This window comes from Microcaecilia unicolor, chromosome 6 (genome assembly GCF_901765095.1).
Source record: "Microcaecilia unicolor chromosome 6, aMicUni1.1, whole genome shotgun sequence".
NCBI classification, from domain to species: Eukaryota; Metazoa; Chordata; class Amphibia; order Gymnophiona; family Siphonopidae; genus Microcaecilia; species Microcaecilia unicolor.
In genome coordinates, this window is record NC_044036.1 from 196,047,397 (window position 1) to 196,059,901 (window position 12,505).

General features: G+C 45.3%; 1 protein-coding gene across 1 annotated transcript in view; it reads right to left on the bottom strand.

The window, feature by feature from the left end:
• The window catches only part of DOCK3 (dedicator of cytokinesis 3), an 873,576-nt gene that overhangs the window by 618,418 nt on the left and 242,653 nt on the right, over positions 1-12,505 (bottom strand). Inside the window, exon 15 of the mRNA XM_030206787.1 lies at positions 3,872-3,996. Within this exon, the coding sequence (XP_030062647.1) occupies positions 3,872-3,996 (125 nt within the window). The remainder of the gene's footprint in view (positions 1-3,871; positions 3,997-12,505) is intronic.

The following is a 12,505-nucleotide window of genomic DNA, read 5'->3' on the forward strand; positions in this document are numbered from 1 at the left end:
AGTTATATAGGTTTCCACACGATGCAAACAAGGTGCACTATTGGTTGGTAGGAGGTGGTCTGTGATTATATTAATTCACAAGCTTGAGTGCTGCCATAGCACATTGACATTATTTTGTCGCTGTGATTGTATGAGACACCTTCAAAGAATCAACATTTCCTCTGTTGCTTCATAACTGCTTTGTCTATTGTAGTTTGTGTATTTCTAGGATAAGCAGCATAAAATGTATTGCACTGTTTTGGGATCTTGCCAGGTACTTGTGACCTGGTTTTGTCACTATTGGAAACAGGATACTGAGATTGATGGACCTTCGGTCTGTCACAGTATGGCAACACTTATGTACACCACTCAAAAGCCCTTATGGCTGCAGGTGTCACCTATATGTGGATACAGTACTTTTTTGGGGGGGGGGGGGGGGCTGACACTTTCCACCACAAGTGTAATAGTTAGAGTGGATTATGGGCCTGGGTCACCTTTTCTACAGTGCACTGCACTGACCCTTAGGCTATTCCATGATCTGCTTGCTGCTCTAATAGGCCTGGCTATAACATATGAAGCTGTCATAGAGGCTGGTATGTACTCTTTCATTTACATCTTTGTGGGGTGGGAGGGGGTCAGTGACCACCTAAAGGAGGAAGGGGGTGTCATTTCTTTATTCCTGCAGTGGTCATTCAGGGCACTTTTTTGTGTCTTTTTCGTTAATAAAACAGGTCTGTTGTCGTTTTGTTCCATTATGGCAGAAAAACGTCCAAGTGTTAGAAATGCCCAGATTGCACCCTTAACATGCCCCTGGCATGCCTCTTGTAATTTGAATGCACTTCTGACGGACTTTCATAGAAGAATGTCTAAAAATTGGTTTTGAAAATACCAATTTGGATATTTGTTTGTGAGAAAAGAGTCCAAATGCACGTCTAAATGCAGATTTATGCCACTTTTGGATATTTTGCTCTTTTGAAAATAAGCCCCATTGAATCCTAAAATAAGGTTAGCATCTAAGAATATGAGACATATCCTCACAGCAAGAAATGAAAAATGCCAATTCATGCAAAGAGAAGAGGTTCACTCATCTCAATCTCAAAAACCACCAATGGTAAATCACACAGCTACACAATCTGGGACGTTGTCCAAGAAGCAATTTCTACCACTCTGAATGAAGAGTTGTGAAAAGAAAAGGAGGAGTTCAAATATAAAAGCAAACAGTCTTCATAACCAAAACAAGTCGAGGCGGTAGGGGGAAAAGAAAGTAAGCTGCTAAGAGTGCCTCCCCCCTCCTTACCCACTTTTTTTTTTTAAACCTGACTGCCAAGATGAACAACTCCCTTGCAAACCATCTCTGAGGAGAAAAAAGTAACACAGTTCCCAACAGTAAACTCTCTGGCTAGCTGGTAGCAGCTGCCACCGGGCTTGAGAACCACAGCTTACTATGCTCCTATAAAGAGTTTAAAGCACTGCTTTCTCAGCCATAGGTAGAATAGGGGCAGTGCAGTAGTGTCACTCTCAGGCTTGCCAGAAAAACATTTATCAGCTGAATTTGACCTTAAAAACACAGCATGAGCCCACTCAACTGCAAGCAAAGTAGCTGTTAGGACGAGCAGAGCACTATACTAAAAAAACAATTAAGCAATCCTCTGAGATCGCGCAGAAGGATTGCTGAAAGAAATCAAGACTCCTCTTGGTACTGAGTCACACCACATAAAATAGAAATGAATAAGAAATATACTTGCTGTTTTACTGAAGATGAATCATTTAGTTGCAGAGTGAGAAGGCAGCCACAAGATGGGGGAGAAGGGAGAGAAGGGCTCAGACAGCTGTGAGTTTTCTCATGTGGCTCAAAGGCTTTTCAGAGAAGTGCTCCCCATGCTCAAATAGGAATCAGCCCTTAAACTACTACTACTACTATTATACAACCTCTTGCATATGGCGAAGAGGAACCTTGACCCCAACAATTATCCCTACTAAGAAAATGGGAGAGTGAAAGGAAAAGAATTTAGGCCCGTCCAAGTATTTCTGAGGCAACTTTCTTTCTTCTAACCCTTCAATATGTAAAATATAATAACGTAGTTCAACTGTATCAGGGAGTCTACCAAGCTTAAAGCTCAAATGCACTGGCATTATCTTTGCCCAGCAGACTCTTATTTCCCCTGTTGGCTGTCTCTCTATAGCCAGTCACTCCCTTTCCCTAACATCATAGGTCAAGATTCTGGGTATTATTTTGGACAACACATTTCTAAAATACTGCATGCTTCCATTTTCAAACTCAAAATGCTCTATTCTATTTAACGATTGTTCACCACCTTAGCACTCTGCATGCTCCTTCACTTGTTCTCTCAGGGCTGGACTACTGCCAACGCACTGTTGCAAGGAGTTAAAAAAATAGACATTCAGAACCTGCAACTGGTTCAGAATGCGGCTATTTAAACGTTTTGACCACAGCACCACTTTTGAGGGATGAACATTGGCTACCTGTTCCATTTAGAATTTCATACAAATTACTTTTCCTAGTCCATAAAATTCTTCACTCAGGTCAGCCTCCTTATCATGACACCTGCTCACCCACTGCCTTCCTAAGACACTTCACTCCTCCCAAAGTCACCTACTGCAAGTCCCTTCCATTCATTCTGTTCGTCTATCTACTTTTCGCTCTCAAATATTTAATGTGATGGACCCTACTCTTTGGAACTTGTTTCCTCTAGCCCTATGGATGGAGGCCTCCTTGCCCACCTTCAAGTACCAACTTACAGCCCACTTGTTCACCATTGCCTTTGATTCCAGCTGTCCTTCACTGACCACTGGTGAGGATCGGACTACGTCATTCCCTGTCCATTCTTCAGTCCTTGGTAACTCCTGTATCCCTTCTCTAGTTTCTTTATTTCTGCTTTTCTGTCTTTATTATAGTTACTGCCATTCATTTTCTGTTGTGCTTTTTTTTGGCTTTGTAAACTGCCTTGATGGAATGTACCCCTGGCGGTATATCAAGTATTAATAAACTTGGAAACTTAGAGTGAACCAGCACCAGCCACTGGAGACAGACATTGTTGATGGTACACATGATATAAAAGACATTAGCTCAGATCATCTAGATCCCTATCTCTTCAGCTTCTAATTTGATTCATCGCACCTACTGATCAGCATTGAACCATCCTCAGGCACTGTCAGCTTCTCCCTGTTGTTCCCAAGGAAGTGACCCAACTCTTCAGTCCAGGTTGTAAGCCAAGCTCTGAAAACACTTCAGAGTAAACACTGCTGGAATGTACAATAATCCAAAATTAGTTAAAACACATACGCAACTCTCTAGACACAATAGTAATAGTAGGGAGTTGCGTGTATGTTTTAACTATTTTGGATTACTGTACATTCCAGCAGTTTTCATCCAACATTTTATCTTTACTCTGACTTTCACTGTCTTCATTCATTCGTTTCATATAAATAGTCCTCATTTCTTTATGTAAATAAAATCTATATAATTACTATCAGTTTCACAGATTAAGAGGAGTGAGAACTCAGGATTGCTAATAAGAGGTGGGAATATTATTATATAATTTCCAGAGTACTATTATAATATAGTTTGCACATCTCTGTCTACCACTAGGTGGTGAATTACTTACTTACTCGTAAGCATGCTAAGGAAATTCAAATTATTTATTTAAAACATTTTGAAATCCACCAGACATCAAGCCTGGGTGACCAGGAAAAAAAGGTGGCTTCAAGCCCTGAACTTTGTGTGGATGTACTCATGTTTATATTTAACTTCCAATGACAGTTCTACTCATTAACCAAAACACTGATTTTCTTATATTCAATATATTTAGCATTTCTTTATTATGGAGTATGTGTTCTCTCTGAAGTAATTTAAAAGCCTACTTTAACTTGCCTTTAATATTTCTCCATCTGCATACAAAACATACATGGTCACCTCGATGTTCTTCTGGACACTCTTCCCACCTCTCTCAAATTCCCCTCGCTCCAGTGTCAGGTAAAGATCATTGCGGATATCACCTGAAATAAAGGAAAGAAAACCCAATGTCACAGACCTTGTGACAATTTGTTTAGTCATTAAAACTCATATTTGGAATTTCTAGAAAAGGGTTCATAAATATTATTCAAACACCAGCACATAATGCATATAGTGGGATGGGATTGGGGGGGGGGGGAATTTTGGATTTAGTTTTAAATCAAAGTGAGCTACATTCAGGCACAATAAATGTTTTCCTGTTCCTGGAGCAGCCATGGGATTTGAACAAGGTTTCCCTGGGCTGCTGCGCTTAACCATTTTGACATTCCTCCACTGTTAGAACTGAATTTCTCAACTAGCCTTCAAAAGCAGCAAACCATAATTATATTATATTATGGCAGGGAGAAATAAATGTGAATACAGATGTGATCAGTGTGTATGTTTGATTTACTGATTTATAAATACCCAGCAATTGACAAGTTTATAAAAAAAAAAGAATGGTTTATCAACTAATTGAGCTTCACATCTGCTCATGTAATTCATCAGTCACTGAAAATAAAGCTAGGTTTATCAAATCTCAAAACGTTGAGACTAAAACACCAATGAACCTGAAACTATAAACATACTATCTGTGGAGGTGCAAGCTGGAACAGAATAAAACAGTGCCCAAGAGGGTGGAATTGGATTCTAGACACTGAACAAATTATGCAGAACTGCCTGCCAACTGTCACGTCAAGTATCCTGAACAAGGCAGTAGTGAAATGTGAAAGTGTGGACTGAAGACCACGTTGAAGCCTTGCAAATCTCCTCTAAGGATGCTAATCTCAAGTGAGCTACCAGACACAGCCATGGCTCTGACATTATGAGCCATGACATAGCCCTCAGGAGTCAGCCCAGCCTGGGCATCAGCAAAGGAGATGCAATGTGCTATCCAATTTGAAAGTGTGCATTTGCCAATGACAATCTGTTGGGGTCAAAAGAAACAAAAAGCTGAGTGGACTATCTATGGGCTTTAGTCCTCTCCAGACAGAAGACTAAAGCAAGCTTGCTGTCGCGTTCTCGAGGACCTTGGCATACTGTCAGGCTTCTTCCCCGGGAGCACTGGGTTCGTGAGTCCTTGTGCCACTACCATGGAGCGGCAGTGGCAGGCAAGATCACCTTCAAGGTAGAGACGAGACAAGACTGGACCGGAACCCCGGACTGGAGTTCTACACAGGAATACACGGAACTGGAACGCACCGGATGGGTGCGCACTGGAGTGGAGCCCACTGGACTGGAACACACTGGAGTGGCCCCACTGGACTGGAACATACAGGAGTGAAACCCGCTGGACTGGAACACACTGGAGCGGAACCCACGGGACCGGAACCCGCTGGACAGGAACACACTGGACCTAGGCTTCACCTACGCTTAGCCACCTTTCCCCGAGGGTTGAGCCCTCAGGTTCGGGCAGCCGGCAGGACTTACAGGAAAAACCGGAACTGGAACTTGCAAGCAGGAACAGCAGGAATCAGGATCCGGAAGTGCCCCCAGGCACCTAGGCGAAAGCAAGGCAGACAGACAGGGAATGTCCGGGTTCTGGCAGTAAGCAGGTTCAAAGCAATGGTCAGGTCAAGGAACCAGGCGGTGGCTGGAGCTTCAGTATCAAGGAGTACTGGCAACAGACTGAACAAGGGCTGAAGCTCCAGAAGCAAAAGAAAACACACACGGGAAAACCAGCAGGCTAAACACAAGACTAGGAAACTGCACACAAGCTAACAAGAAAGCTATGCCCAAGCTAACCAGTCATACACTAGACACATACACTAAGCAAACACAGGAGAACTAGCAAAGCTGTACACAGACTAACAATCAAAGCTGTGCCCAAGCTAGCTAGTCATACACTAGAAACATACACAGAGAACTAGCAAAGCTGTACACAGACTAACAAGCAAAGCTAACAAGTCATACACTGGAAACATACACAGAGCACACAGGAGAGCTAATAAAGCTGTACACAGGCTAACAAGCAAAGCTGTGCCAAAGCTAACAAGTCATACACTAGAAACATACACAGAGCAATCTCAGGAGAACTAGTAAAGCTGTACACAGGCTAACAAGCAAAGCTGTGCCCAAGCTAACAAGTCATACACTAGAAACATACACAAAGCAATCTCAGGAGAACTAGGAAAGCTGTACACAGGCTAACAAGCAAAGCTGTGCCCAAGCTAACACGTCATACACTAGAAACATACACAGAGCAGACAATGTAGCAGTGTACAGAGCACTCTACATACCAGGGCCCTTAGACGAAATGCAAAGGCAAGGGCTGCAGTCTCTAAGTGATTAATAAAGCCCTTCAACACCAGAGGCACAGCTGCAGCAATCACCTTGCATCCAAACAGAGGCTTGACACACAGAGAAGTCAGCCCACAGGAAGGAACAGCGGGAGCCATCTTGGATACTGGCATAGAGGAGTCGGCAGCCATCTTGGAAGAGGCATAGCCCACACAGGTGAGGTTCAGTAGGGCAATCAGCACACAGAGCCAGAGAGAAACTAAGACAGAGACAGACACAGAGACAAGCAGAAGCCAGCACAGCCACTGACTCCCAGAAACAGGGTAAGTATGAGGGTGGGCACGGCCACAGACGTGACACTTGCAGTCTAAGGTATGCAATACACTTTCTCCAGGATGGGCATGTGCTTTTGGGAAAAATGCTGTCAGAACAACTGACTGGATAAGATGGAACTCAGACACTACCTTAGGAAAGAACTTAGGGTGCGCGCAGAGAACTACTCTCTTGTGATGAAATTTCATATATTGTTGATGAGCTACCAGGGCCTGAAGCTCACTGACCCTGCGAGCTGAATTGACTGCCACCAGAAACACAACATTCTGGGTCAAATACTTCAGATGACAGGAATCCAGAGGTTCAAAAGAAGCTTTCATCAGTTGGGTGAAGACCATGTTGAGATACCGTGACACAGTGGAAGATTGGGAAAGGGGGCTCGTTAACAACAAATCTCTCATGAAGCAAACAACCAGAGGCTGTACAGAGATGACTTGCCTCCTACTTGGTGATAAGCACCAATTGCACTAATATGAACCCTTACAGAGTTGGTTTTCAAACCTGACAGACAAGTGTAGGAGGTACTCAAGCTGTTTTTGTATAAGGCAGGAAAAAGGATCTAGGACCTTGCTCTTGCACCAGATGGCAAACCTCCTCCACTTAAAAAAGCAACATCTCTTAGTGGAATCTTTCCTGGAAGCCAGCAAGATTACTACTACTACTACTATTTAGCATTTCTATAGCGCTACAAGGCATATGCAGCGCTGCACAAACATAGAAGAAAGACAGTCCCTGCTCAAAGAGCTTACAATCTAATAGACAAAAAATAAATAAAGTAAGCAAATCAAATCAATTAATGTGGACGGGAAGGAAGAGAGGAGGGTAGGTGGAGGCGAGTGGTTACAAGTGGTTACGAGTCAAAAGCAATGTTAAAGAGGTGGGCTTTCAGTCTAGATTTAAAGGTGGCCAAGGATGGGGCAAGACGTAGGGGCTCAGGAAGTTTATTCCAGGCGTAGGGTGCAGCGAGACAGAAGGCGCGAAGTCTGGAGTTGGCAGTAGTGGAGAAGGGAACAGATAAGAAGGATTTATCCATGGAGCGGAGTGCACGGGAAGGGGTGTAGGGAAGGACGAGTGTGGAGAGATACTGGGGAGCAGCAGAGTGAGTACATTTATAGGTTAGTAGAAGAAGTTTGAACAGGATGCGGAAAACGGATAGGGAGCCAGTGAAGGGTCTTGAGGAGAGGGGTAGTATGAGACACAACCTCAGGCAAGCCCAACGGTTTGAGTTCTATGCTTTCAACATCCAAGCTGTGAGGGACAGAGATTAGAGGTTGTGATGCAGAAAGAACCCTCGTTCAGAATGATGAGGGTCGGAAAACAGTCCAGTCTCCATGGATCTTGGAAGGACAATTCCAGAAGAAGAGGTAACCAGATCATAGTCCCCTGATCATGCCTGAGTTTCAACAAAGTCGTCTCTATGAGAGGTATCAGAGGATACGCATATAGGAGTCCATCCCCCTAATGTAGAAGAAAGGCAGCTGACGCTAGTCGCCATGTGACCCAAGCCTGGAGCAGAACTGAGACTTTGCTGTTGAGATGAGTGGCAAAAAGATCCACAGAGGGAGCGCCCCACTCTTGCAAGATCTTGAGGGCTATGCTCATGTAGAGAGAAAACTCGTGCAGTAGCAATACCCTGGCAGCTGTTCTTTCTGGTTAAGTACGTGGCACAGAGGTTCACATGCCACATGCCGACTGCTTCCTGACACAAAGGGTAGGAAACTGTACCCCCTTGCTTGTTGACATATAACATTGCAACCTGGTTATCTGTTTGAATTAGAACAATGTGGTTCTGCGGTCGATCTCTGAAAGCCTTTAGAGCATTCCAAATGGCCAGAAGCTTGAGGAAGTTGATGTGGAATTGGCTCCTGACCCCGGACTTCTATTCCAAACTCCAGTACTTCAGAAGATGTTGATAATGGATGCATCCAACCTGGGTTGGTGAACTTTTGTAGATGGCTTCATACTCAAAGGATGTGGTCTGCCCAGAAGGTCCAACTCCTGTGGAATACGAATGACACCTGTTAGGTTCCCTGTCACCTGAAACCACTGGGAAGCTAAGATGCGCTGGGCCGCTCTCATGTGGAGACGTGCCATAGGAGTGACATGCACTGTGGAGGCCATGTGGCCCATCAATCTCAACATGTGCAGAGCTAAAACTTGCTTGCTGTTGCAGACCAGCGAGGCAAGAATCACTAAGGTATCCACCCTTGCCTGGAAAAGGAAGGCCCAAGCATGTGTCTAGCAGGGCTCCTACGTACTCCAATTGGCAAACTGGTTGGAGGTGGAACATGGGATAACTGATAAACTCCAGTAGCTCCAGCACTTGAATAATCATCCACATTGACTGTGTCGCTCTGTCCTGCAATGTGCTCTTGACCAGCCAATCGTCTAGATAGGGAAACACATACATTCTCAGTCTGCATAAATATGCTGCTATTACCACTAGACACCATACATAGTAACATAGTAACAGAGTAAATGACGGCAGAGAAAGACCTGCACAGTCCATCCAGTCTGCCCAACAAGAAACTCATGTGTGCTACTTTATGTGTATACCTGACCTTGATTTGTATCTGTCATTTTCAGGGCACAGACTGTAGACGTCTGCCCAGCACTAGCCCTGCCTCCCACCACCGGCTCTGCCACCCAATCTCCGCTAAGCTTCTGAGGATCCCTTCCTTCTGAACAGGATTCCTTTATGTTTATCCCACACATTTTTGAATTCCGTTACCATTTTCATCTCCACCACCTCCTGCGGGAGGACATTCCAAGTATCATACATATCATACATACAGCGAGGAAGATCGGTAAACACTCTGGGAGTGGATGCTATGCCAAATGGCAAAACGCGATACTGGAAGCGGTGTTTCCATACTCAGAATTCGAGATACTTCCTGTGACTGGGAGGTATCAAAATGTTGGTATAGGCATCCTTTAAATCCAGAGAGCATAGCCAATTGTGTTCCTGAATTAGAGGTAGAAGAGTGCCCAGAGAAATCCTGAACTTTTCTCTGACCAGAAATTTGTTCAAGGCTCTTAAGTCTAGGATGGGCTGGAATCCTCACATTTTCTTGGGCACAAGGAAGTACCTGGAAAAGAATCCCTTCCCTTCTTCCCCTAATGGCACAGGTTTGACCATTTGGGACTGTAGAAGGGCAGACATTTCCTGTACAAGTACCTGCTTTTGATGAGAGCTTATGAAAGATGCTCTTGGTGGACAATTTGGTGGTCTTTGATGCCCATTCAGAATGAAACTGAGATGGACTATTTGAAGAACCCATCATTCGGAGATTACTAGGGGCCATCTGTGATGATAAAAATTCAGCCTCCGCCCTACTGGTAAGCTGTCCAGGATGGTTACTTTGAGTGCGGTTATACTCTGCTAGAGCCAGTCAAAAGTCCGGGCCCTGCTTTGACTCGGGAGCTAGCTGGGGCTTCTGGGCGTGAGGTTGGCGAGGCATGGGACACTAGGCCTGGGTAGCTTGAGCCAAGTGAGCAGCAGGCGGGAACCTACACCTCTGCGAGCGATAGGGTTGTTGAAGATGCAGATGGAAGATGCCAAGAGAGTGTGGATGGTGTCTGTATGCTTTTTAATGAGCTCAGCGACCTCTTCCACCTTTTTTCCCCCAAACGGATTGTCCCCTCGGCACAGCACATCTGCTAACCTCTCTTGAACTACAAGTTCCAGGTCAGAGACACGCAGCCACAAGAGTCTGCGTATCCCCATACCTATGCCAGAGAGTTTGGGTGCAACATCAAAAGACTCATAGGTGCCCCTGGTCAGATAATGCCTACACTCCATCTGCATTGTTGGCCAGCTGACAAAGCTCTGTAGCTGGCTGTGGTGGGAGAGAATCTGCCAAACTGAGTGTACTATTCACAAAGTATAGACTTGTATAGAGCTGGTAGGACTGGATGTGGGCAATGAACATCGAGGCCTGAAAAGTCTTCCTCCCAAATGAATCCAAGGTCCTGGCCTCTTGTCCAAGGGGCACCGAGGCATGAGACAGAGAACTCTTGGCCTATTTGAGAGTGGATTCAACCACCATGAAGTGGTGCAGCAGTTGTGTCCTCTCAAATCTGGGAGCCTTTTGGATACGATACTACATATCCACTTTCTTAGGTGTGACCTGCACTGTGAGGGGAGATTCCCAGTTCCTCAACAGTGCATCCTTAAGGATAGGGTGTATTGGCACAATGACCCTTTCCTTAGGAGGAGATTTGTAGCCCAGGACAGACGTAACCTCCGCTCTGGGCTCCTCCTCCATCTCCAACTTAAATGGGACAGCTGCAGCCATCTCCCTGACAAAACCAGTGAGACAGAGCACCTCAAGGGAAGATTTCCATCTCTCTTGAGGAGGAGAGGGATCATATGACTCCTCCTCTGAGAAGTAACATGGATCCTCATCTGATTCCCATGAGCTGTCCCAATCTAATTCTTCAGCCTACTCATATGCTACTGAATGAATCTGCACCAACCTTGGCCTAGTGGAACAAAGTCCACGCCCCAAGGTACAGCCCTACTCTGACTCCGGGGCTTCCTCCCCCGACGTTGAGAGGAGTACTGCATGCATCGGCATCAACATCCATCGGGGCGCCAGCATCTAAGATCGCTGCATCAGCTCTGAGGGGGCCTGAGGCTATTCCGCTGCTGTTGCAAGCACCCTGATGCTTCAGTGGTGTAACCCTACAGTAACTGTGGCAGCTCCTTTCTTAGCATGTTCTGGATCCTCTCATCATAGGCAGGCATAGGCAAAAGTGTGTGAGCTGGGAGAGAGGCAGCCTGAGATGATCTGTGCTGAAGTGGTAGTGGGGACCTGGCTGCTTGGAGACTTGCGCATCAGCACCTCTTCCAAGGAGGGGATGTGCTCCTCCCGGTGTTGGCGCTTCTCGGTTATCAGGGGATCCAATGCCCCTGTGCTCCTGGCACCATACACAGAGGAAGACTGGTGCTTATACTTCTTGGGCTTCCCCTAGTGCCAATGAGGATGGTGATGAACTGTGCGTGCCCTCATGTCGGGTCTGATGCTAACCAGACTCGGGGCCTGTTATGAGTGCTTCCTGCCGAGATAGGTGGAAACCTCCTCGATGTTGGTGTATGTAACAATCTGAACAGCCACGAGGTCGATGCTTCTGGTGCCGACGTTGATGTCTCGGCCCTCAAGGAAACAAAAAGCTGCTCCTGTTGAACCTAGAGCCTGACCAAAACTGTTACTTTTTTTTTCAGTTTCAGCCAAAATCGCCACCGAAACTGTCCATTTTCGGTTGAAACCAGGTGCTTCATTTCAGCCAGAACCGAAATGGAAAACAATAGAAAAGGGCCCGAGTCTGGCTGTTTGGATGTGAGCAAATTTATTAATACTACCCATATTGCCCATAGCAGCAGCAGTTAGAGAGCACAATTGACTGCTTGAAGCTGAAATGCATAGGAGAGAACTGTGCTAATGTAAATAGGCTGCCTAAAGGGAAGTTATGCTGTGTTATTTCAATGCAGTCTCAGAGCTTTAAGTTCTTCACATTTTTCAAACCGTTTTGCCAGTAAATGTATTGAATATGAACCTCTTTGGATCTGGGTTCTGTTTGGTATTATTCTGATACACTGATTACACTCTCAAGACCATTTACTGAATGTTAGTGTCTTGCCCATAACAGCAGAGATTACAGCTTTTTTAGCTGCTGGAGGTGAGCTGCTGCTGCTCCTTTTGCTTTTTTGCAGAAGCAGAAACTTGATGAAAAGAGCTTTTTGAGTCTGTTTCAGCACCAGAACTGAAACCGAATTTCGATAAGGCTCTAGTTGAAACTTCCACACCCACTTTCTCACCTGAATTTGCAAACTGAAAGAACAAGCAGAGGGATCATGGTCAGGGCCAAGGCACCCAATTCACCAAGAGTGTGGCTCCGTGACAGAAATCAACGGATTACGCTGGGCGCACCTTTTGAAGC